Source organism: Ixodes scapularis, unplaced genomic scaffold, assembly GCF_016920785.2.
Source record: "Ixodes scapularis isolate PalLabHiFi unplaced genomic scaffold, ASM1692078v2 PGA_scaffold3__209_contigs__length_174095766, whole genome shotgun sequence".
In the NCBI taxonomy this organism is placed as follows: domain Eukaryota; kingdom Metazoa; phylum Arthropoda; class Arachnida; order Ixodida; family Ixodidae; genus Ixodes; species Ixodes scapularis.
Genome location: NW_024609868.1, coordinates 43,623,168 through 43,647,188, shown reverse-complemented (window position 1 = coordinate 43,647,188; position 24,021 = coordinate 43,623,168). Strand labels below are relative to the sequence as shown.

Here is a 24,021-nt window from a genome sequence, read left to right as displayed (position 1 = left end):
GTGTTGCCGCGCTCATATGGTCATGCAATGTCGGTGTTGCAGAATAGTGTCCACTTACTTTAAAACTGTAATTTCGTATCAAGGTTTAAGCATATAGAAGTTTTCTGTTTTCTCTAGTTCTCAGTCACGGCGGTTCCGGATATGGTATGCGGGACGAAAAAATAATTAAACATTTCAACCTAATATATGCGATAACATATATATGTGAGGCTAAACAAGAATTTGTGACTGTCACGCATTTGTCGTGAACACCTTCCAGTGGCGTGGAGAGGTCAAAACGATGTTTTACCGCATACCAGAAGTGGCGACATTTAAGATGGCTGCGCCTTTGTAGAAAGGGTGTATAATATCGATCGTCATTATCATTGCCTGGGCTGATTGAAAGCGACGACTGCCGTTCGAGTGTGTCGAGGGGCGGTATGTATAAGGAGTATTCACTGGGCGCCATATTTGTGGGTGCTGTCTAGAGCGCATGCTCAGAACGAGCCCACATTAATAGGCTGCTAAGACCAGCAATCTTGAGGGTGCGGAATGCACGTTACAAAAGAACTGTGGAAACTCGCCGTCAGCACGCGCTCAGCAGTCACGCCCACAGCTATGGCCGCCAGTGAATACTTCCTATACAAAAAGATTAGAAGAGCGATAAATATAGACTCTCACTAAAGCGACAAACAGAAACAAATGGCAGAGATAAGTCAAATATACGTGTAGCATGCACACGAGTGTATCTTTAACAGGCTTGCAATCAGTCGCGATTACTTCACAAGCAGCGCCAGGAGAACTCAAGCCTGCCAAAGGTATCATCGAGAGCATGGCGCACGTGGTTCAGGTGGTTTTGTCTCGTCGGTGTCAGTTAGTTCTGTATGTCACTGTAGTGGGACTCGGGAACGAAAGGGACTTGAAAAGAAACCTCCTGGGAGTTTCAAGGATGAAGGAGACGTTTCTCTTGTATGCTGAGTTTTAAGTGAAACGTCGGCTGCCTTTTGTGAAGCTTACAGGAATATATTTTCTAAAGTATCTGGATAATATTTCTAAACGACATACTGCCCCTGTTTCAGAGGTACAAAAACTCGCAAGTGCTTCATAGGCCTTCAAAACAAAGGCCTTTAAAAAGCCGGCGAAGCGGTGCAAGCCGAGAGGAATGCGCAGAGTATCGCAAGCTGACCTGCCGATTCGTTTTGAAGGCCTTTGAATTAACCTTAGGAGAATCGATTGTTCGACAAAATATTGTAATGTTCTACTAAAGCTATTTTTAATAACAAAATTAGAGAAATACTCAGAAGCATGTCGATTTTTACAACCTGCCAGGGTTTCTTGGAACAAAGCATCATTATCACGAGCAAGACATCCCCATAAAATATGCTATATTTATTGATATAAAATATTTTAGAAAGAATTTTGTCTCAGTAATATGCAATGATGACTAATAACTTTTAAAAACACACTTGCCGTGACAGCACATTATTGTAGAGCCATTTTGTTATACATTTATTATTAAAAAAACCTAACAAGTTTTTGAGCGAACCTAGAATAAATCAATATTGAACACAATGAAGGCTCTAAGTAAACGACATCTTGGAAGCTAAATTCCACAAAACCTATAACACGTACGATCAGCGATCTCCTTAGACAGTTTTCAACTGTGCACCAGCACAGAACACAAAACAAAGGCAAACCCCTACTAAATTTTTTTTTTGCGTTTATACACTACACTGCTCGTCCTTTCGACACCACCAATCACTTATTAAATGGGAGCGATATGGTCACGTGCTCCAATCGCCTTCGGTCTGAGTCGTGGCAAGAAGGGTACTGATGTCACTACGACTTTATACACTCAAGACGCTGTCACACCGCTAATACCTCATACAAAAGACCGTCTGCGTACAGATTCGAAGGCAAGTCAGCGCGAGATCCATGCTTCGAATGGCGCACGACAGAGAGTTTCAGGAGAAAACGTGGCACGCAACGGTCGAACCACTGTGGTGACCCGTGTTTGCAGACTGCCTGACCCCGGCTTTAATCCTACAAAAAAAAAAAAAAAAGAGAGAGAAGCGGTTTTTAGACACGTTCGTAACATACATACATATGAAAGGCAAATATGCCCCGAACATATATAGGGTGACTGAAATAACTAGGCTCGATCTAAAATGGGCCGTAAAAATTGGTGCCTGCACGTAGCAATCTAAACTTTTCGTTAAAGGTGTATTTCACATGTCGGATTTATCCTGTGAAATCACAAAGCGTAGCTCTCTTTCTGTAAAAAGTGAGGCCAAAAAAACTTACCAGGGTCAACGGCGTACGGCAACGCAAACGACAGAGTCGAGTGGCGGGGCGCGTTTGGCGCAAGTATACATCGATAGATGCCCTACCTACTTATCGAAACTGCTCGCGACGACTGTGGTCCATAAAAACCAACCCATTTTTTTATGTTATGTACCCTTGGTTTAAAAATAAATGCGGACAATCAAAGCAAAACTTAATTGAAGTAAACAAAATGCGGTTGAATAATACGATGGCGCTTTTGCTGCCGGCGCACTTCGTCTGCATGTCGTCTGCTTTCTTTCGCTGGTTGGCTACGCTTTCTGATGCTGCTCCCGACGCCATCTATCTATCACTACGTGCGCCAAACGCGCCTCACCACTCGACTTGGTCGTTTGCGTCGCCTTCCGCCGTTGAACCTGGCAAGTTTTTTGGCCTTATTTTTTGCAGACAGGGAGCTACGCTTTGTAATTTTACAGGATAAAACCGACTTCTGAAATAGACATTCGACAAAAAGTTTCGATTACTAAGTACAGACGCCGATTCTTACGGTCGATTTCAGATCGAGCATTTTGACTTCAGACACCCTATACTTGAGGCGTGTCCGCAGACAGTTCTGTCATCATGTCTGCAGCAAACGCCTTGTCTTTTGTATGATGTATGAGCAGTGTGACTGGGACTTCAGGTAATTTTTAAAGTGCACAGTTCCGCTCATCCACTCCAGAATCCGGGACTGTCAACCCTATAGCAGCGGCGGCGAGTTGAGCGACCGTTGACTGTGAAGAGTCTTCTAGGCGTCACGCACAAAGGGTATCAGACTCTCGTCTCACAGGTCGACGACTCCGACAAGTTCGTCGAAACACTGGACTTGGTCGACGCTGTCGAACCTTCGCCTTCGGAGACGCTGTCCAACGTCGAACCTTCACCCTCGGAAACACTGTCCACCGTCGGATCTTCGATGCCGGCGACGAAGTCTGGAAGAGGCTTACCCCGGGTCTCCATCCACGGCAGGACCGCCGCCGTGGCGAGGAAGAGAATGACCGCGTGGAAGGCGGCGTCCGCTGTCTGGTTTTCAAACTGAAATCGGAATAAAAAATGAAAAAAAAATGAAAAAAAAAACGTAAAAGCGGAAAGCATCCAGCGTCCCTTCACCAGATCACGCAAAGTAGCTAGCTATATACTCAGGCAGCTAGTAATTCCTTCGAGTGCATGCAGCCGAAGCTACGAGCCGATGGCACCAGTCAAGCGCATCAAAAGCGCAACGCTATGGCGTTGTCATCTTTCTCTACGTGTTACACTAAACAAACCAAGTGCAGTGAATGCCCGATGAATGCCCGACGACATAAACTAAAAATAATGACATTTTTAGTTTATGTGTTCGTATGTGATCGAGCCTTCGACGGCATTCTGACTACGATGACACGATATATTAAACGAACTTTCGCGCTAACCTCCGATTTTTTATTCGCCGATTACAGAAAAATACATATTCTAATTCTCGGCGTTTAATTTCAACAAATTCGACGCAAAGAAAAAAAATAAACTCAGCTTGTTTTTTTTTTTTTTTTTTTTTTTTTTTTTATAAACGTTTGTTGGTGTTTAATTTTGGAGACAATAATCCAGCACATTCTATCGGTAAAAAACGATAACGTAAGTAAGCGAGTAAGGGTGAATAAACAAGAGAGAACGTGCAGCTGAACGTCAAAACAAGAAGTGTTTCTTTGGAGACTCGGAAGCGCCTGTGCTTGCACTGCCGTGTCCGAGTGTCAAAACAAAGTGGATACTTTCTTGGCACTGAGACTGCGTTTGGCGTCCACAATACCTCTCGCCCTTCTCGTTCCTACGACCAAATAAAGAACGGTTAACCATACCAGAAACGTGAAACCCCAAATTGCAAATTTATAGAAGCGTTGCTATATGACGGCGCTTTGGGTCGCCGGCTACTCACAGCATTGCTGAGGAAAGGCTGAACGGCGCAGCCGATGCCGTACACCGTCTGGGCGGCGCCCGTGGCTAGGGCCCTGACGCTGGTAGGCACCATCTCGCTCAGGTAGATGATGTTGATGTTGAATGCGTTCCCGATGCACAGGCGGCACAGCAGCATCAGCAGTGTCTCGACCCAGAGGGACTCTGTTGTAGGCAGGATACATTTTGTACGATGTTGGTCCGGCACTCCCCCCCCCCCCCCCCCCCCCCCCCCGTGAAATCCCCCCGGTTACCTATTCTTCATTCCTACTCATGGTACAAAAGAAAGTGTTCGCTACAGACATGATGACTAAAGCATCGGTTGACATTCCTCGAGCAGCCTATTTGCTTCGTGTCTGCTTCGAGCGTGAATCCAGACAGTTTTTGTACGACCAGTGTGATAGCACTGGTCGTTTCGTGTCGGCGTGCTCACAGAAGAAAAACTACTTTCAACGATTGAAGCGAAAAGCGCATATCGGGCATACAACATACAGTACAGCATTCGTTTCAATAAAGAACAAGCACAAAACAAGGATCCGAACCACATATTTGATATTAAGGAGCGCCTGATAACAATGCGAAGCAGGTAGAGCTCAACGAATACGTTTACCTCTAAAGATTACTGTTCCGCAAGCTGCCGCGGCGACGGCAGCTTGCGACGTGGGTAGTGACAGAACTAGCCTTTCGTATATAAAAAGTATTAATACAGTGCATTTACTTTTCGTTCGTCAGTCATTTGGTATATACCATTTTGCTGTTCATAAACATGAGCTGCCACTTGCCTCCTAAGCGCCTTCCGGTCGCACCGTCTTTGCAAGCCTATTGAGCTTGCTTATGTAACCAGTGCTAGAAAGCATAAATGCTACACAAACAACAGTGTTGGAGATTTAATGAGGGCCTTCGGCGGTACAACATTTCATCTTGGAGGAGGCAAATCGGTTTACAAGAATACTCGAAACATTTTAATAGACCTCGCGCTCCTTCGTTCTTTTGACGTTCACTTGAAGAATTGGTGGTTAAACGTCTCATCTGCATTTCAAGCAGCGGTGTTAAGGTGGCCTTTGTTCATTATTTTTTATAAACCGGAAGTTCTCTGGGACGTCAAAAACGAGCACCACCTGGTGGCATTTGCCATAAAAAAGGTTTATAGTGCAATGGGCAATCGTTGCAGTTGATACCACAGCTACGCTGCGCAACCTTCTTTGGATGTTGTATTAGCAGTGTTATCGTGGCTTTAGTAGCGCGCCGCAAACAAAAGCTCCAGAAAGACTCCGCAACACTGCCGAATGGTGTCATCGCAATTTAATTTAATTCGAAGCAGCGAACTATATGCTTCTGATATCGACCAAGCAGCGCGGCATCCCTCCAGTAACGACGCGACGAAAGGAGAGTGTTCCTTTCGTCTGCTTAAAATACTTGTTTTCAAACATTACTCGCGTTACGCGAAATCCCACTTTGGCAGTATCCAGCTGCTACGCGTAATGTTGGATGGTTTTAAAAACATCCACTGCTCTTCCCCACTTACTTCAAAACTCACCGAGCACTGGTGGCGGTCGTCAGTTGCATCCACGACGCCAACCACGAAGGCTATGAGAATTAACCACGTCGCACCTTCGTCCTCGGGTACGCGACGGCACCATTTCGCCCGCATTGCGCGACCGTGGTACAGCTATATCGCTTTCGTTTCTTCGCACATTGTGGCCGAAAAATACGACTTTTTACTCCGGCGTTTCACCTTAACTGTTAATGCGATACATTATGGCGGGTAATGTGTGGTTTATTTTTGGTGTGCGAGTACCACGGCTCACTCTTGCTGTCTTACTCCACCTTGTACAACGGAGCATAGTGGCAAAGAATATACGTGCCCTTGTGGGCGCAGGCGAGCAGGACGTAGGAGACTGCGGTGAGGAGCAGGCAGGCGACGGTGGCCTTCTTGCGCGGGGCGTACAGCAGGATGAGCTGGCTGCTGCAGCCGCTCACCACCTCGATGGCCGCGCCGATGGTGTAGTTGAGGTAAGCGTCCACGGGAAACATATCCGTGCTCAGGGCCAGATTGTAGCGCACGATGGCCGCGCAGAACCTGCCAGAGGAGACCGTTGGCCACAGCAACGAGGGCATCCCACCATATATGAACCATCCTTGGAGAAAACATTAAGGAGCGCTAAACGTCTGACAGTCTATTTACTGACGGTTGTCACGTACAGCAAAGCAAGAAGTTAACTATTCCACCCTTAAAGTGCCTGGTCCAACTTCTCAGTTATTTTGTTAAGATGCGTTGTCGTCCGGTATATAAGCACTAGGTCTAATCAATGGCTCATTCATGTGCCTTTCGTACAGAACAGTGCCACTTTCACGAGTCAAAGACCTCTTGAAACGAGAAACGGTCACTTACGATGTGTAGTTATTAGGAACTTTTAGCAAACTGTTACCGTGTTCCGCGTACCGCACAACCGCAGTCTTTGAAGCACGCTTTTAACCGCGTGCCCGGGTGATACCGTGACCACGGGGCCAGCGCTTAAAAAACCATTATAAAAGAATAATTGTTTTATATATACAGTTTGGTTGGGACACGCGTGTCGAGAAATGAATTTTACGGGAAAGTAATTTTAGAGCAATATTGACAGTGCGAGATTTATATTAAGTTCTGCGCGCAAAGTTCATGACGTCACGGAATAGTTATACACTCTTTCCACCTCAACGAGGTGGTCATTCGTTCTTTCCACCTCAACGTGAAGGCGAAGCCGATCCACCTCTCCTCCACGCACCCGAAATGCCGAGAGAGAAAACAAGTGGAAAGGAGGTGACTACCGGCTTAATCATGCTTTGCGTCGTCAATATTGCTCCAAAACATTTTGTCGCGTCATATTTATACATATTTTTGTGGCACGCATGTTTTAGCCAGTTTGTTCTAATTTTTTTTTCTTTTCAGTGTTTTTTTTTTGTTTTTTTTTTTTTAAGAGCGTGCTCTAAATTCTCCGGTAATGCGGTACGCGGCACAGGGTAAAGTAGGACCGACGTAAAGAAGGACCAAGTAGGACCGGCTGATACAAGACAGGTTTTAAGCCTCTTGTGACGGCTTAGGACCTGCTCCACAGCAGCGCATCCGGTCTTACACCGTCGCAAGAGGCCTACAAACCGGTCTTGTCTCAATCGGTCCTACTCAGTTGCAACTGTGTGAACGGCCGGACCTTAACGGTTTGCTAAAAGTCACCATTAACTCATTACTCGGTTGTGTGTCGTCAGCGAGAGATGTGTGGTAAAGGAACGTGTCGTCTGTCAGCACGAGTGTCAAAACTTTTAGAAGTTACTTTAAAAGCCCGATCTCGGTGTTCTCTGATTGAAATGTCTGCCACGTACATTTCGCTCTCTCGTGGTCTGTGTCAATATGAAATGAACATGATAGAAGCTCTCTGCAAGCAAGCGCTACCACCTGGAAAGGCGTAAATTTCTAGACTACATACCAAGTTATTGTTCGATGTGAACACTTCGCATGCGCAGAAATCCGCGTTAGATGTGCGCAGCTTCCGCGCCTGCTCCGTTCCCCAGTCCCACCATTGGTGGGACTGGGGAACGGCTTATGACGTCCCTCATTGTTGGGACGTCATACGCATGAGCTGGTGACTCAGCCTGGTGCACAATGCTTTCCAATACATTTGTAACACCAATCAATGCTGCTGCTTTGGTCAATTCAACCAATGAGATGAGCGATCGGTAACATGCTTCAATGGTTATACGGTCTCACGAGAATTAGGGGATGGAACCTTCCTGACTCTACACGGTCAGTGAAGCGCAATGCGTTTGGCCCTTCTCAATGGTTGAACCGGTGAAATAGACCAAATATTGATGTTGCTGGGGAATCGCGGAGCAGTATCTGTGCAGAAGCTTCTTTCAGAGAGTGAATTAAGCAGAAATAAGGGTGAAACTTACTGGAACACAACGTTAGTCAGCGTGAACTTGATCATAGTCCGAGAATTGAACAGGACTAGCACGCCGGATCCCATGGTCTTTTTCTCTTTCTTGTGCTCCTGTAAAAGCGACATTGACCAAAAAGCTACTCTTGTTTTGTTTTTGCTGTTGTTGTTGTTTATTAAGCGATAGCTGACAGGCGACATTTTTTTAGCGATTTTGACCTCGCGGGTTTTCGTCTCCAGTACAGAAAAACCTTTCTCTCCGCTCTTGGCACAAGGACAGGGAAGTCGGGTTTTCCCGTCGACCGCTCACCGCCGAGATGGGGACCCCGGAATCTCGCCAGTAACGACGCGACGAAATAAGTTTTCCGTGTTGTCTGCTTGAAGGACTTGTTTTCATACATTCCTCGCGTTATGCGAAATCCCACTTTGGCTGTATCCAGTTGCTACGCGTAATGTTGGATGGTTTTAGAAACCTTCATCACGCTTACCCACTTACTTCACGGAACCTTGTCGCACCTCCGTCCTCAGGAACGTGACGGCACCATAGCACCAGCATTGCGCGACCGTGCTACACATACCGCTTTCGTTTCTCCGCACATTGTAAACAAAAAAAAAAAAATTTTTTTTTTTTTTTTAGTGTGCAGTTTTTAGGCGTTCGTTTTCGGATTGAGCGGAGTCGCCGCCGCCGTCGGCGTAACCATGAGTTGCATTATGGGACGTTTCCCATAATGACGTCACACGTAACGTCACGAGTGAAGCCACGTGTGACGTCACCCTCGTGACGTCCCCTCGTGACGTCCCACGGCGCCTAAATTTGGTGGGAAATTCTCCCACTAAATTTAGCGGGGAAATATTTTCGCTAAATTTAGCGGGGAAATATTTTCGCTAAATTTAGCTGGGAAATTTACCGGGAAATTGTCTCACAATTTCCCGGTAAGTTCTCCTCCGTACCTTTTCCTGCTCCTTCTCAGGAGCTGCGCTCTAATTCGGTATTAAAAAGAATCGTAAACGTCTTTCTCTCCTTCTCTTTTTTTTTATAGCGATCAGTAAGGGAGCAAGAGGAATATTATACAGAGCGTCATCACTATGCGGACATCCAACAAAAATAAACCATGGGCGCCTGCAGGGAGGGAGCTTAACTTTTCATCAAGGATTTATTGTAGTGCTCACTTTTACCTCGTGAAAGTCTAAAGCCCCGTTCACACTCCTGCAACCGAGTGCGACCGAGAGAGACCAGACGGGTTTTTAAGCTTCTTACGACGTCTTCCTGCGCGTGCGACAACCTCGCTGGAGCTCTGCGCGCACAATGCACGAGACCGCACAAATCGTCTCGAGCACTGCTGGCGCTAGCTACTAGCTGGCTCCAGAATTTAAAATAATGTCCCCGTGCGTAATCTTACTTCCGTATACACTACTAAAAACACACAGCGAGATTAAAGCTATGGGGAAAGCAAGTCGTCTGCTTTTCGCACAAGAGTTGCTGGGACGTGAGAAAGACGCCGAACTCCGATTGGCTCTGATTGAAGGATAGTGGGTAGACCTCGAAGCAAGCTGCTTTTAAATCTACCCAGGATCTTTTATTCAGAACCAATAAGAGCTTGGCGTCTTTCAGACGTAACCACGACCCCTGCCGAAGAAGCAGACGAACTTTCAGTCCGCATAGAAAACTTAATACAAGCGTGGTCCTGGAAACTTGCTGGCGACGCGTCGCTCACCAGTTACGCCCAATGTTCGTTTTAATATGACCTGTGGTGCTGCTTCTCGATAAGAAACACTGCCGGTCATCCGCGTCGGCGTCCAGCGTTATACTTTTCAGAGATTACACGGTCTCGTTGTTCGTAAGAAGGAAGCCGTAAAGCCGCAGTACGTCATCGTACATCATTCAGAAGGCACGGTGTTCTCTGCAGAGAATTATCTGCGGGTACGCCCAAGCACGTTTGCTCCATACATTGTACGCTTAATTATTACGTGTTTGCAGGCAGTTTTTGAATGACCAAAAAACAGCCTGATGTACAGGGTGTCCCAAAAGAAAATTTACACGCTCTTTTTTACCGCAAAAATAAACTATAGGCATCGCCGAACGCTCCTTCTCCGCCCAAAGGTAGCGCTAGAGGTCACAACCAGATGCCAAAGTTTCAGCCCGATCCGATAACTTAATCAAAAGTTATAAGTGATTTTTAAAAAATTTTAATGAGAAAATGGCGGCCGACGGAGTTTTCAAACACATGGGGCTCTATGGCATCAGAAACCGAAAACGGGCAAAAATCTGCTACGTTTTCCCATTGAAATTTTCAGAAAATCACTTATAACTTTTGATTAAGTTATCGGATCGGGCTGAAACTTTGGCATCTGGTTGTGACCTCCCTGGGCGGAGCATGAGCGTTCGGCGATGCCTATAGTTTATTTTTGCGGTAAAAAAGAGCGTGTAAATTTTCTTTTGTGACACCCTGTACTATAGCAGCGTGATCGCGGCTTTGTGGTGAAAATGTTATCTTTTTTACGTGCAAATGCCGGTGTGTCTGCCTTATTTAAGGGGTGCATTCAATTGTAATGGCACGCTATACTTTATGGATGTTCATTTCGCGTACCTTGGCGTACATCTCTTTCATCTTCAAAAAGGCGCGGCGGTCCACGTCCGGGCGACCATTGAGCCTCGCGATGTCCCATATGGCACGCTCCGCCTCCTGGTACCTTCCTGCTGTCATGAGCCACTTCGGGGACTCGATGATGTACCTGCACGACTCATGCACCGTCGTGGTCACTTTACGGCGAAGAACGGATATGCCGCACATCACCTCACCATGGCGCTACGCATATACTTAGCGCCAACACCCCCTCCCCCCCCCCCCCCCCCCCCCCCGCCCCCTCAAAACAAAATCCTGGATACGCCACTGTTTTTGAGAGAGGACATATGGATAAAGACTCAGGGTGCAATGTCGACGAGGGAACGTCAAAGGTAAAAAATCCCGTAGCGCAACGCAGGAACCCTCCAAGTCCAAACGTAACCTACGTTAAGAATGTAGCAGAATATTAAGTTAATTAAAGGAATGAGGTGCACAAGACGTCTCCAGAGACCTCCACAGCAGCAGCGGGGCGATGTACATGGAGGCGTAGATGACGATTTGATAGTCCCATCGAGGCACGACGGAAGAGATCCCCGCCAGCACGCCAACGCCGACGCCCCAGGAAACACCGTACGCGATCATGGACCTGCTCCGGTAGCCCGGGCCGATGGTCTCAATGTCTGGAGGAGAGAAAACAAACAGCCTATTGTCGAAACGATAGGATGCCCGAAACGCGTCTCCACCTAGTATGTGTAGCCTCCTATCGCCCAACTCATTGGGTGTACGCGAAATTGTAACGAAATACGTCGCAGACGCCAACGGAAAAATACTACAGATCGTGGCAATCCTGGCGGATAGGGTATTTTTGTCTTCTGGTACGTACTGAAAATCTGGCCCTAATGGCTCTCAAGACTTCGTTTCAGCTATTCGAGGCCAGGCATAGGGAGCAAGAAAGCCCCACTAGTAAAAGTTCATCAACTCACACAGAGTAAGGCTGCTGTTGACGGCAGCCAGGGAAGCTGCGCTGAGCAACCGCAGGAAACAGAAAAGCCAGAAGTACGGCACAAACGCCATGGCGTACTCCAGGATGACGTAACTGACAAGGCCGCAAAGAAGAACGGGCCTTCTGCCGTGTCTGAAGAGAGAAAGGTACAGTGACACATTGCCAAGTACGAACGTTGACCCAGGATTGTTCTGTGTTTAGTCCAGTACTATGTCTAGTCCAGCAAGTATGGAGTCCAATAGAGGTTTTTGCGTAGTTGCCATAATTCATGACGTTCAGTGAGAGCAAAATGCCAAGCTGATGGATGTTGCTCTCGCCCTTATAAGTTAAGTTTGTACTCTTTAGACGTAATACTTGAGCCTGTTTTTGGCTAAGGCAATCTTGAAAAACTGCTTACTTATTGAGAGGGCTGCAAGGCCTTGAGATGCCTTCTGAGAAGGTAAATTTAGTTTATATTCTGTTACCGCTCAGTTAATATATCTAAAGAGGAATAAGGCAGTTATCAATACGCTATAGATACCCGATAATATCTAAAACAAATATTATCTTCAAACGTCTTAAACTATTGGATCTGATGCACAGGATATATACAGTAATAAAGCAAGCGATGACTCACAAATCGGATAGCCGTCCCGTCAGCAGAAAGCCCACCGTCATGCCAGTCATGTACATGCTCTGAGGCAGCGAATTCTTCCAGGCATCTTCGCACACCAAACTCCACTGTTAAAATCAATATAAAAAAAAAAAACGCACGACAAAATTAAGGCAACTTGGCGTTCTGAGAGCGGGCAATGCCATCGCAAAAGGCCCGTAACGCTAGAATGAACTGCCCTTTTGCTTCAGCAAACATCATCGCGCCTGAACCCTGAGTGCGTTATTGGCCACTCCTCTCGACGAGCCCGCAGTTACTCAATCGTTGCATTATCTACAAAGTCACGCGAGACAATACGCTGATCGCCCCAGGTAGCGCGCCGGAGACACATTTAACTTGGAACAAGCTTGACGAACATACGAAAAAAAACTTGAACCTAATACTTTTTTTCTCCAATGCGTTACTTATGGCTTTTCTCTGGCCGGACTTGAGCCAAATGTGCCACGTATAGACCGAAGTTCCAGCTATAAAACCTAAACTGATTTTTTTTTGCAGTCTAGGCTTAATATTACCATATGAATAGCAAACAACTAGAAATGAAGCGTTACTATGGTACTTATTTGGCAATTTAGGTGCAAATACGCCAGATGATATCCAGAACTACCAGCGGTGAGGCCTTACTGCGGCACTTGTTTGGCAAGCTAGGGCGCATAGAAAGTTCCCAGACTCTGGCCAAAAAAGGTCATGTTTGGCTTTACCAAGGCTACTTCCGTCTTTTTAAAGCCCTGAATTCCCATTGCCCCAATTAATTATGCTATCTGAGCCAGTACCGTGGTCATTCACCTTTTCTGTGCCCGACGGCCAGAACTCGGAGTGGTCGTATTCCCACTCCTGGCAGCGCACAAGTGACTCGTTGACGACCGCGCCGTCGTCGGACATCGCATACATCCAACACGATTCGTATCCAGACATTCCCGAATAGCCTCTCGGAATGGCCAACTCCTTCCACTGCTGAATGGTCCTGTTGATGTGGGCGGGGTGTCTGGAGCACCAGTGGCCCACCGGGGGAAAGAGGAAGGACGCTCCCAGGTTGTTGATGGCAAGCATGACGCCCCGGTACATGGACACGACCAGCATCAAATTCTGGAAGGTACCGGTCTCGCCGATCAGATCCGTCACTTCCATGTTGGTTGGTCCTCTTGACCTCTAGGTTTGGGGTAGCTCCTTCGACAAAGCATAGTAGAATAAGAAAATTATAATTCAAAATGTAGGTGAATTACTGTCATTATTTGCAATATCAATGACCATCAGTAAGTGATTTTTTTGTACTTTAATATACACAATAAACCGTCTTCTCGCGAAGACGTTTTATTGTCCATAGTTACTTCGTTCCTTAATTTTATTGACTACATTCATAGCCTCCTCTATATTCACAAAGCCAGGCAGTTCGAAGACGAAGCCACAGGGTGCCCAGTCGCAGGTTTGGAGCGAGAGGATCTGGTAGCACAGAGCATTTAAGAGCCATTCCTGGGGGGACCTGGACGTCAACGCACAGCTTTTGCAGCGGCGAGGACCCGAACCACACTTGTTCGCTCGGGAGAAGTGTGTTTCGGCGTCTAGCCGCAGCGGGGCGCCAGTCACGTGGCTTTCCTCTCATCCATTTCGGCGGCCGCTTCTCGTGACTATCTGCCAGGCTTTGTCAGTATATAGGAGGCTATGTTACAGTTTATTTCTTCCTACATTTTAGTGAACACGTATCATATTTGGCTACACCTCGTATCACTTTATGTGCGAGCATAGCAGAAGCTACAAGAGCGAGCTCCGCGTCTCGAACAAACGCGCTCGAGCAGTTCAAGCTGCCTTTAGGGCAGCACGCACGCTCTTGCGACTTCGGCTCCACTCGTACTTACGATACGGTGCCTGGAACGCGTCTTCGTCTGGTTTGTTTAGCGTCCTAATCCGCCCGCGCATCGAAAGGGGTCCCGAAGCGGTAACAAATGACGTCATAAAAGCCGGAGTGTCGTGCTGCAGAGCCGTTCATACTGTGGCAGCAGCGTAGTGTGACGTCCGGGGTATGACTACTTTCGTCCGCCATCTTGGGGCTCTAACTCGCAGGAATTCTATGCGACTTCTCAGAAATAAAAAAAAATAAAAATAAATAAAGGTGGAACACCATTTTGTGTTCTCGCGATATCCGCTGGTTCTAGCGAGCAACATGCTCCTTCCATTGGCCAAACTCTCGGTATAAACGGCTCTGGTCTTGCTGTCGGATGTCGCAATCCTGGCGGTTGGTCGTAGAAATGCTGGCGAAAAGCACGAGAGTACGTGAGTATCGCTGTCGTCAAGGCGTCCCAACTCCTGGCTGTTGAATTTTCCGTAGACTGTCAAGCTGGAGAGCGACCTGCAGCATAACAGGGGTCTGCCACATCCACCATCGCTGATGTGACGCCGCCAGGATCGCGGCCGACGACAGCGTGACACTTCTATGACTTGTCAACACAGCAGCTCGGGCTAGTTGGTTTTCCATCTTACGACTTCACAGCGCTGTCAGACGTTCATGCGCTGTGAAGTCGTAATAACGTCTATGACGTCATCGAGTGGAAATCGAGTGACCACATTTTTGGAGACGGTTAACATACCAGTCCTAGGCGCATTCCAGGCACCATACCCATGGTGAAGCTTAGTATAGGCTTGTTTTTTCGGCCCCGGGGGGAAGGGGGGGGGGGGGGGGGGGGGGGGTCGTGAGCGCGCTTCTAAGATTAGAGTGCATTCATCCACACTAGAGCCACCGCTGCCATATCTAGTGGCTCTAATCCACACGCGTGCTTTTACTTGAGAGGTCACACCTCAGCAGGGCTGTGCAGTATCGCGATACAAATGTATCGCGATAGTATTTTAGAGATACTTTCGAGTATCTGGTCAATATACGTTTGAAAAATGTATTTGTACCTCAGTAGTGAAATGCATTTACAATGTATCGCTTCTATCGCGATACTTTGCCAGACTTAGGTATGTCGTTGTATTTGCTTACCGTTCTTGTGATAAATTTAAAAGATAAAAACAACTGTTTGGTGAAGATGCTTCAGAGTTTATATGAACCATCCCTATAACATGATCTGTCACAGTCACCAACAATTAAAAAAAATTGTAGTTTAAAGAAGGTTACTTGCTAGAATAACAAAATAGCCTCCTCTCACAAAGCTTTACACTTTCTCGAATTCAGCAGAACGACCGCTGTCAAAGAGTCGAATGGTGAAAAGGTACGGCTCTGTTGCCCATTCTCCCCACATTGTGGGTGACACAAAAGTATATAAGACTACAGTTTGAGATACGCCCTTACGGCAAGACAAGATACATTTTGTGCAGAAGCCTTTTGTCAAGCATGGCACGCAGTCTTTACCGTTCAGTAACTACGTGCTTCACAGGGAGTGACGTTCATTTAGCGGCATAGATAATAAATAAAAGTTCGAGGTAAGGAAAAGTCTAGAAAATGACAAAATGAGAAGCACAAACATAAATGGCCATTTGCATTCGCCACGAACTATATCCTCCCCGCGTAGCACCGTTAATGAACAAATGTATTTCTATAAGTGACTGTATCTGTATTCCAGAATACTTTTCCGCCGCTTTTGCGGAAGTATCTCAGGGATATCCCGTTGCATAAACAACAAATGTATCTCAGTATTTGTATTTCCGAATACTTTCAGGAGTATTTCTGCCCAGCCCAGCATCTCAGCCATTTTCTTATGTATTTTGAAGTGTGCGCAATCCGGTGTGACTCCGTAAGTGTGACGTCACTGCTCCAAACAAAACGTATCTAGGGGCATGCTATGGGCGGGTATATATGGGACGTAATTTCGCACCGAAAGAACTGTTATTCAAAAATCGGACGTGGAGTCTAAAGGTCTAAAAATAACAGATATAGGAAGCCTAGATTTCACACTTACCACGACAGAAATGAGCCAAATATAGGTTGTTTCTGAAATATTTGCGACGGCAACTTCCGATGCTAGAGACATCTCAAGATGCTTGCTGCAGACTACGAACGCATACGGATTGACTGATGCATGCGTCTGCAACGGCAGTAATCGTTTGCATAATGCTACGATTTTGGTCTTGTATTTATAAGTAACATGACAGGGTCTAAGCAAACTTATCAGGTATATAAAAGCGAACTGTATTTGCGTGCGATGCGTTTACTGGCTGAAGAAGATCATCCCACGGGTGGAGAATTGCTAAAAATACAGTGAGAGAAGCCTTCGTTTTGGATAGCAAAGCAGCGTTAGACCCCCTTTTTTTTTTTGGCGGGAAACATTACTTTGAATTTAACCATATTGGTTCAAGACCCCAAACTTCGTTTTTCATGCTCGCAATGTGGGTGTCTGTTCCTTACCTGCTTGTAAACATCACACTGAGCAGGGTTCCTGCTGATTCTTCGGTTTTCAGTAAGATATAGCGAATGAGTTGTATAAAAACATCAGGTAACTGATATATATATTACGGACAGACGGTTGGGTCCTAGAAATCTTCACTAAAGTAGCTGTACCGTTATTATATACCTCTTGAAACGTGTGCTGACCTCGCTGACTAACCTGCACTTCGACGTTGATACCAGCTGATAGACTTTACGTCGTCGTCATACGTGATTCGTCTTCGGTGTTTTCACCCTTCTCAAATACTGCGGAAGCCTCCACAAGCAGGCGTTCGCGCGCTCGCGCACCACGAGCGTCGACCAAAGCTGTGCACTTGGCCTTTTCGCTACCAAAATCTCACAAAAAGTTGACTCCGAGAATAGAAGATTCGTCTCTCGTTACCGACTTCATTTCACTAGTTGCGTACTCGCTAATATAGAACCAAACCACGGTGAACCAAACCCACGAAGCCATATTGTTTTCTGTTAACGAGGCAAAACCGTTTGGAAGCTTTATTCCGGGATTTTATCATTGCTTTATGGCACTAAGTCGCTATAGGAAAATTCTTCGTGATTAGATGTTGAGAAGACACAATGCTTACGAAAAATTATTCACGTTTCTATCAGAAAAACTCTAACCTAACGTCGAGCCCCCATGTGTTTATTCATAGCAACGACACCCTAGCAAATGTTTGTTGGGAGCACAACGCCATGTTGTGACGTCATCACTTACGGGCCAGTGCCGTTGGTCAATGCTTAGACGCCATCTTACCGCATAAGTCATGCACTGAGTGGGCCAGCGCGTAACGCGCTGGCCCATTTGGCGCACCAAAGGATGTCATCACTCTGTGACAGACAGACATGTAGACACCCTACGTAAGATGCTCCCATGTAATACTTGCCTTGAGCGCAAAGCAAAGCGCCACTGCAGCGTTCGATCATGCACAAGCCACAAACGTTTACAAGCGACCGTCAGTATATGTTAACAGTCAATAACAGAGCGCCTAAAAAAAATCAAATCAAGCTTAAATTTAAAAAAACAAATATGCAGCTAGCGCTGTCCTATTACAACAATGAGAATGCTTTCCTTGTAGCGTTATTGCTCCTGTTATCCTTTATTCCAAATTTGTTTTTTTATAATTCTGCCAGCTTAGTGTTTGCGAGCAACGTGAGAAAGCGCATTGACGCGCAATCGAAACGCGACCGAGAAATCTTTGATTTCGCTCGCCAGAGGCGCTGCCTATACAGGAGAGCTTTAGGCCTAGAGGATCGGCAGTTATACCCTAGTTACACGCATCCACTCTTAACCGCAGTTAAGTCTCCCTTAACTGGAATTACGCGAAGTCATAGTTGCTACATAATAATAATAATAATAATAATAATAATAAAAGGTGGGCTTGTCTGGATATTTATACAGCGTGTAGTTGGTCAGCCATTTTAAGGTTGCGACGAGTTCCTCGCTGTGGATGAGCAATTTAGCCTATACTTGCGGACAACGTTGCCCTGGTTGTGCAGTTTAAAGCTATGGGTACGTGTGCGCTTGCGCATCTTCAGTGCCCATCAGAGCTATGCACGCGCACTCTTCCTCTGAAATTGCTGTCCAAGAGTATAGTGTGGTAACTCTGGTAAAGCGTAACTGCAGTTAGGGGTGACTTAACTGCGGTTAAGGGTGCCCGTGTAACCAAGGTATTATAGAGTTATTTTTCGTATAACTGATAACAAACCGCCGTGAAGCAAAAAGAAACAAAAACATGTTCTATAGCTTATTCAGAACAAAATGTGCGCGTCTCAAACACACGTTTGTAAACTTCCGTACTCACCTGCAAGATAGCTTGTGTGAGCCAGCGGTGAGGCGAAGGACAAACCCACGGAAGTGAACGATAATCCTGAGGGCACACCGGCGTCGCTAGTTCATTCTGTGCCGCGGCTGAGTTGGGATCGTGTCGTGTGACCTTCCCAGTCAGACAGAGTGAAAAGGCAACGCCAGGGACGTTCCTACGACCTCACGTGGGCAGAGGCATCGACACACTCTCCCGGATTAGCCTCTTCCCCTCGTCCCTCACTTCCCCAAAAAAACTCCGGGATGGGGGCGGCGCTAACCTGTTCACAGCCAAGTCAGAAAGGCTTCAGAGTTCGTCGGCGACAAGAAGCCTTGGATGTTCACTGGCGAGTGCATTCGAAGGGCAGTGGCCCTGAACCTGCGAGCATTGTTGACCCGCAGATGGCCGGCTCGCCGGCGGCAGCAGCGACTTACCCTTTGTTCGATGATCCTCTCCGGCGAGACCAATTCCCCAAAACTTTTCCGTCTTCCTGATTCGCGCCCTTCCTCCTTCCGCTGCCCTCCCCCGCCCGCTCCCGTGGCAGTGTAATGGCTGTGCGGGTGTAGTTTGGATAACGAGTTCTCGGGCAAGGCCGTCTGGCTCAAGCACAATCCAACCCTTCCGCAAACTTTTCTGCGGAATGTTGGGGTCCCGTGGCGTCGTCTTTCCCAAGGACGTGGCAGTCTCTCGAGAAAACCGCAATGACTTTTTGGGGTCAGCAAAGTGTTGTAAAAGAATCAAGAGGCATTTGAATGTAATAAACGATGGACATTATAAAGAAAGAGGATCAGTTATCTATACTTACCTGGTCCTTATACCTAGAATGTAGAACAAAAGTGAAGATGATATAAGTAAGATGAGTTCTTCTATGATAATATAAGTCACATCGTTCCCGCAAAAATAATCCCGAAAATAGTTTTGATTTAGCGCTTGTCTATCATTTCATGCTTTCCATGTGCAATTGTTTTCTACGGAAAAACACAAAAACATCAAACAATAACTATTTGTATCAAGCTGAAAGGAGCTGAAAGCAGTGCTCTTCGGGGCGAACCGAAGCATTAAGTTTTCTTTCTACCTTACCTTTCGTTCGCCAGTAACGTAACGTCCGACTACAGGAAAATCAGAACGTGAAAGAAAAACAACTACAAATATCAGAAATCTCAAGTATTTTACACTTATATTAGATCATGGAACAATCGATTTAAATGTGTACAGAACTGTGGTGGTTATATATTTAGCGTCGAAAATGCGCAAACATGGCTCCTTTGACGTTTTGTCACTTGATCTGTGAGCCGTTATCCAAAACAACTTAACCGCTACAACATTAAAATGTATGTGATATATTCTCATTAAAACGTTCTCTCGAATGAAATTTCGATCTTTTTTTTTTTTTTAATTTGTATTGGTAGTTCTCCACCGTACACTTGGGCCTATTCATAAAAAGAAAAAAAAAAAAACATGTTGCATCATTTCCTTTTTTGCGCTGCAAAGTGTACCTTCCACGCCGGCATTTTCGCCCAATGCCACAGACGAGACTATATTTTGATTTGAAGGCCCTCGTGGAGTAAGTCCTACTCTGGCTCTCTGACTGCATTAGTCTAGGCACGTGTCAGCGAGCTCTTCTTGAGACAGGAGACAAAACTAAGCCTGAATTTATCCCGGCGAAACAGTCGATAATCACCTTGCCGGTATATTTAAATGATGGCGTTCTGCCGATGCGGAAGCTGTTTTTTCGCCTTGCATCGTTCGACGTGACAGATTGAAAAACAAAGCAGAGCCGCTAAGCCTAAAAACCCACACGACCACCCATGAAACCAATTTTAGAGTCACGCTCGAGGTTTGAAGGGCATACGTCGTAACCCTGTCTCCACGCGCACGCAGTTTGCAGTACCGATGCAATAATTATGTCAATATAGGAGCCAACGCCAGCGTCAAAAACAAAATGCCGCAAGCCTCAAAAGCGGCGCGTGTAATACTAGCAGCACCGTCCTAATCAGCGCTAAATCAAAAGGGCGGTGGCTCAGACAAGCAAACCCCACAAGCCTTACGGCGGTGGCCCCCCTCGAGAACAGAAAGAGGGGCTTTACGGGAACTAGATACTGTATGGACCGCAGAGCACACGGAATTACCGCCTGTTTTCTCCCTGTGCACTTTTTTCCTCGGAGGAACTGATTGTCACATGCTTAGACTTACTCTGTACGTTGCTTCATAGCAAAGTTAATAACGCTTTATCTGCCCCTCTTCCTCTCCCCTCTCATGATGTCTGGAGGTCGCGGAGTCTTGTGATCGTGAGACAGCACGAACGCTGCAGTCATAAACAAAAGAAGTTGTTGCCAGTCCCGCGTTCTTTACAGATTGTTTACAGCCATAGCTGAGACTTACACCGTCCGTAGAGTATTTTGTACTATCTTAGTAAACACAAAAAGAAGGTAGCGAAGCAGATAAGTTTTCGCAGTGTGCAAGATCTGGATGCCAATTCTCTGAAGGGGATCAAGCAAAATCCTTCAGTTCGTACATTCCCTATTTGTAGCCACATACAAAGTTGGCAGATTTTCTTACACTCGTTGAAATTATTGCAGCACAAGTGAGTGCTTCGCGGAACGTGTCACTCTCGTCTGAAGAGGGACAAAAGACGGACTTCTCAAGGCGCCCTTCTCCCAACGGGGGCGAGTAGGGCCGAAATTAATCCCTGGAGAAGGGGAACAAGAGGGACAAAGGACAAACACAAATCTCCAAACACAGCTAGGTGACTGGTGCGCAGCCGAAAAAATCCGCCTGGTACGGGTATCGAACCCGGGACCTCTCCATTACGGGTGGAGCGCTCTACCAACTGAGCTAACCAGGGGTTAGGCGTCAGTAGAGCAAACGGGTTTTATCAGCTGCCACCAGTCTAACACCAACAGGGGTGAAGCTTGCAATTTAATGTTATAATTATAATGCAACTAAATAAAAAGGTGCAAGCCAGCTCGCTTGCACCTTTGCGTTTAGTTGCATTATAATTATAGCAAGTAGTGCGCTCGATATTATTTCTTGTTTTTTTTTACTCCTTTTTTTATTTCATTTTTTTTTAAATTTTACTAGCATAAATAATTAAAAATGTGTTTAATCTTAATGAACGTCTTACTGAAAGTCTGCCAGTGAAGTCGCATGCTTATATTTGGTCAGCCGGACGTACAACCGTCATGAATAGCATTGTAACAAGTTTGGTGGCTCAAACGTTCCTACTTCATCGCGAATATAGGTAAAAATATTCGCACGTAATTTGCAACACTGTTCTTACATTTCTACTACTTTCTGTAAAAAATTCCAGCAGTAGCAATTACAAGTTTAAAAAAAAATGAGCTAAAGCTCCTAGAACGTGTACTATTAAAAGGCAAAACTGGTTTCTTGGTGAAATAAATACGAAGGACGAGCAACGGAGGTATTGTTTTAATTAGTAGAATAGTTCAACTCCAGCCCAATACTCGAATACATCAAAAAATATATCTAGTCATTAAATACACGGAATCAAAAGATCATCTCGTCTGTGGTCTTGGACAAACATGCCGGCGTGGAAGGTGCTTTTTGCCGCGCTGCAACTTTGTGCAAGCACTGTAAAAATGATGCAACATGTTTTTATGACTCAGCACAAGAGTATGGTGTAGAACTATCACTATGAATTTCAAGAAAATCAAAGATGACTTCTTCTTTCTTTTTTTTTTTAACATTGAATTTTAGTTTGAGTTTGGAATGACATAAAAAAATTGAAATGTTTGAGCTAAAGCAATGATTTATCTATTATTCGAGAAAGCTTTTGGGTAGGAATATGTGACTTAAGGGTTAATGTTTTAGATACTCAATTTCTTTAGATAACGGCTCGCAAATCTAGTGACAAAACGCTAAAGGAGCCAAGTTTGCGCATTTCTAACGATAAATATATAACCTCCACAATACCGTACATACTGAAATCAATAAATCCCATTATCTACTATGAGTGCTAAAAATTTTTAATTTTTTATATTTGCTGTTTGCGCAGTAGGTGCCACCAAATATGAGATAAACGAGAACTTCAAAATTCGATCATGCCGTTCTGGTGCAGTCAAATTTTTTACTTCAAATATTTAGTTTTTTGCCAAATCTTTTTTTATTACGTTTTCTACAGATGTTGAGGAGTAGCATATGAAAAAATGAACAAAAACAAAGAACACGTTCGAACGCGTGTGCATGACCTATATATCTGAACAGAGCAGTACTTCTTTCTTCCGTATTGTTATCACTGATCGGTCAGATTGATTAATCGATCTGCCATCTTTAAAAATACATGTAGTGATAAAGAGTCGCACTTTTCTAGCTACAGGGATATATATATATATATATATATATATATATATATATATATATATATATATATATTCACCTGACTTAAATCAAAGAAATTTATTTAGATCGAATAAAGTTGATATTTTCATTTTATTAAAATCATTGTTATTTTTTTGTTTCACATCGTTTCTACCCCACCGTTTTGCAGAGTTGTCTGGGTAGAGGCAATATTACGATTATATCACTAAAAACCTCCGTCATCTTGTACTCAACCGTCATGTACCGGAGCCGACACGAGAGCGCAGCATGTGGCATGTTCAGAAGGGTTTGCGTGCACGACCACAAAGCACACGTTCTAGAGTTTTCTTCCAAGGTGTCCTCAGCTCGACCTGGGGCCCCATGTTGCGCTTTTTGACTCCCACGGCGACTAGGGAGCAGGAAGTGACGTCAACAATGCAGCAAACGCAGATTGGATGGTGATTGGTGACAGTCGCTGATGACGAATTACCGCAGAAGAAAACAAAGAAAGACTAAGCTTTGTTTTCTTCTGCGGAAATTCGTCATCAGCGACTCTCACCAATCAACATCCAATCTGCGTTTGCGGCGTTGTTGAAGTCACTTCCTTCTCCTTAGTTGCCGTGAGAGTGCAAAAAGCGAAACATAGAGACCCTGGCCACATATGAGCGCCTGCAAGAACACGACGTCTCTAACGAGAATCCCCATGCATTGCAGTCGGAAGATGCGTATGATTCACTTAGCGAACATCGGGCGGCGGGGCGTCTCTAATTTAGCAGCGGGGCGAGTGTGGTTCCTGGCAAAGCGCTCCAGCTTCCCGGCGAAGGCCACCAGGTGTGGCCGGGCGTGACCGACGCCGTGGCAGATATCTCGGCCCGTGGCCAAGACCAGCGCGCGGTAAAGTTACGAAACATCGTCTCGTCTTGCGAGATAGCCTCACACGAGCAGGAGGAGCCGCTCTGCTCCGAGAGTTGGCTAGGAGTCGAGTCCCTAGTTACTGAAGCCCCACCCTTTATAAGTATATGACACCCAACTCGCACGACGATGGGAATTTCTACGGAAACAAGCATGGCATCCCTCATTTCGTTTTGTAGCAGTTTTACGTCGCCATCTTTTAGCTGGAACTTGCCCCGGCCATGCAAGCTTTTGGCTACTTGCAAATAATGTGCTATACCAAAAAAA

At 45.7% G+C, this 24,021-nt stretch overlaps 1 protein-coding gene and 1 non-coding gene across 2 annotated transcripts; both read right to left on the bottom strand.

The window, feature by feature from the left end:
• Nucleotides 1-3,072: 3,072 nt before the first annotated feature.
• On the bottom strand, nt 3,073-13,479 carry LOC8033618 (solute carrier family 22 member 6-like). Its single transcript, XM_029993200.3, has 9 exons — nt 13,138-13,479; nt 12,319-12,422; nt 11,683-11,834; nt 11,211-11,379; nt 10,724-10,868; nt 8,152-8,249; nt 6,090-6,304; nt 4,208-4,389; nt 3,073-3,336 (listed from the first exon to the last, which is right to left on the bottom strand). The coding sequence occupies exons 1-9, from the start codon at nt 13,477-13,479 to the stop codon at nt 3,073-3,075; spliced, it is 1,671 nt and encodes a 556-aa protein (XP_029849060.3).
• Nucleotides 13,480-21,297: 7,818 nt separating this feature from the next.
• Trnat-cgu lies at nt 21,298-21,370 on the bottom strand. Its single transcript has one exon. It is a non-coding gene; the product is annotated as a tRNA-Thr (tRNA).
• Nucleotides 21,371-24,021: the final 2,651 nt, after the last annotated feature.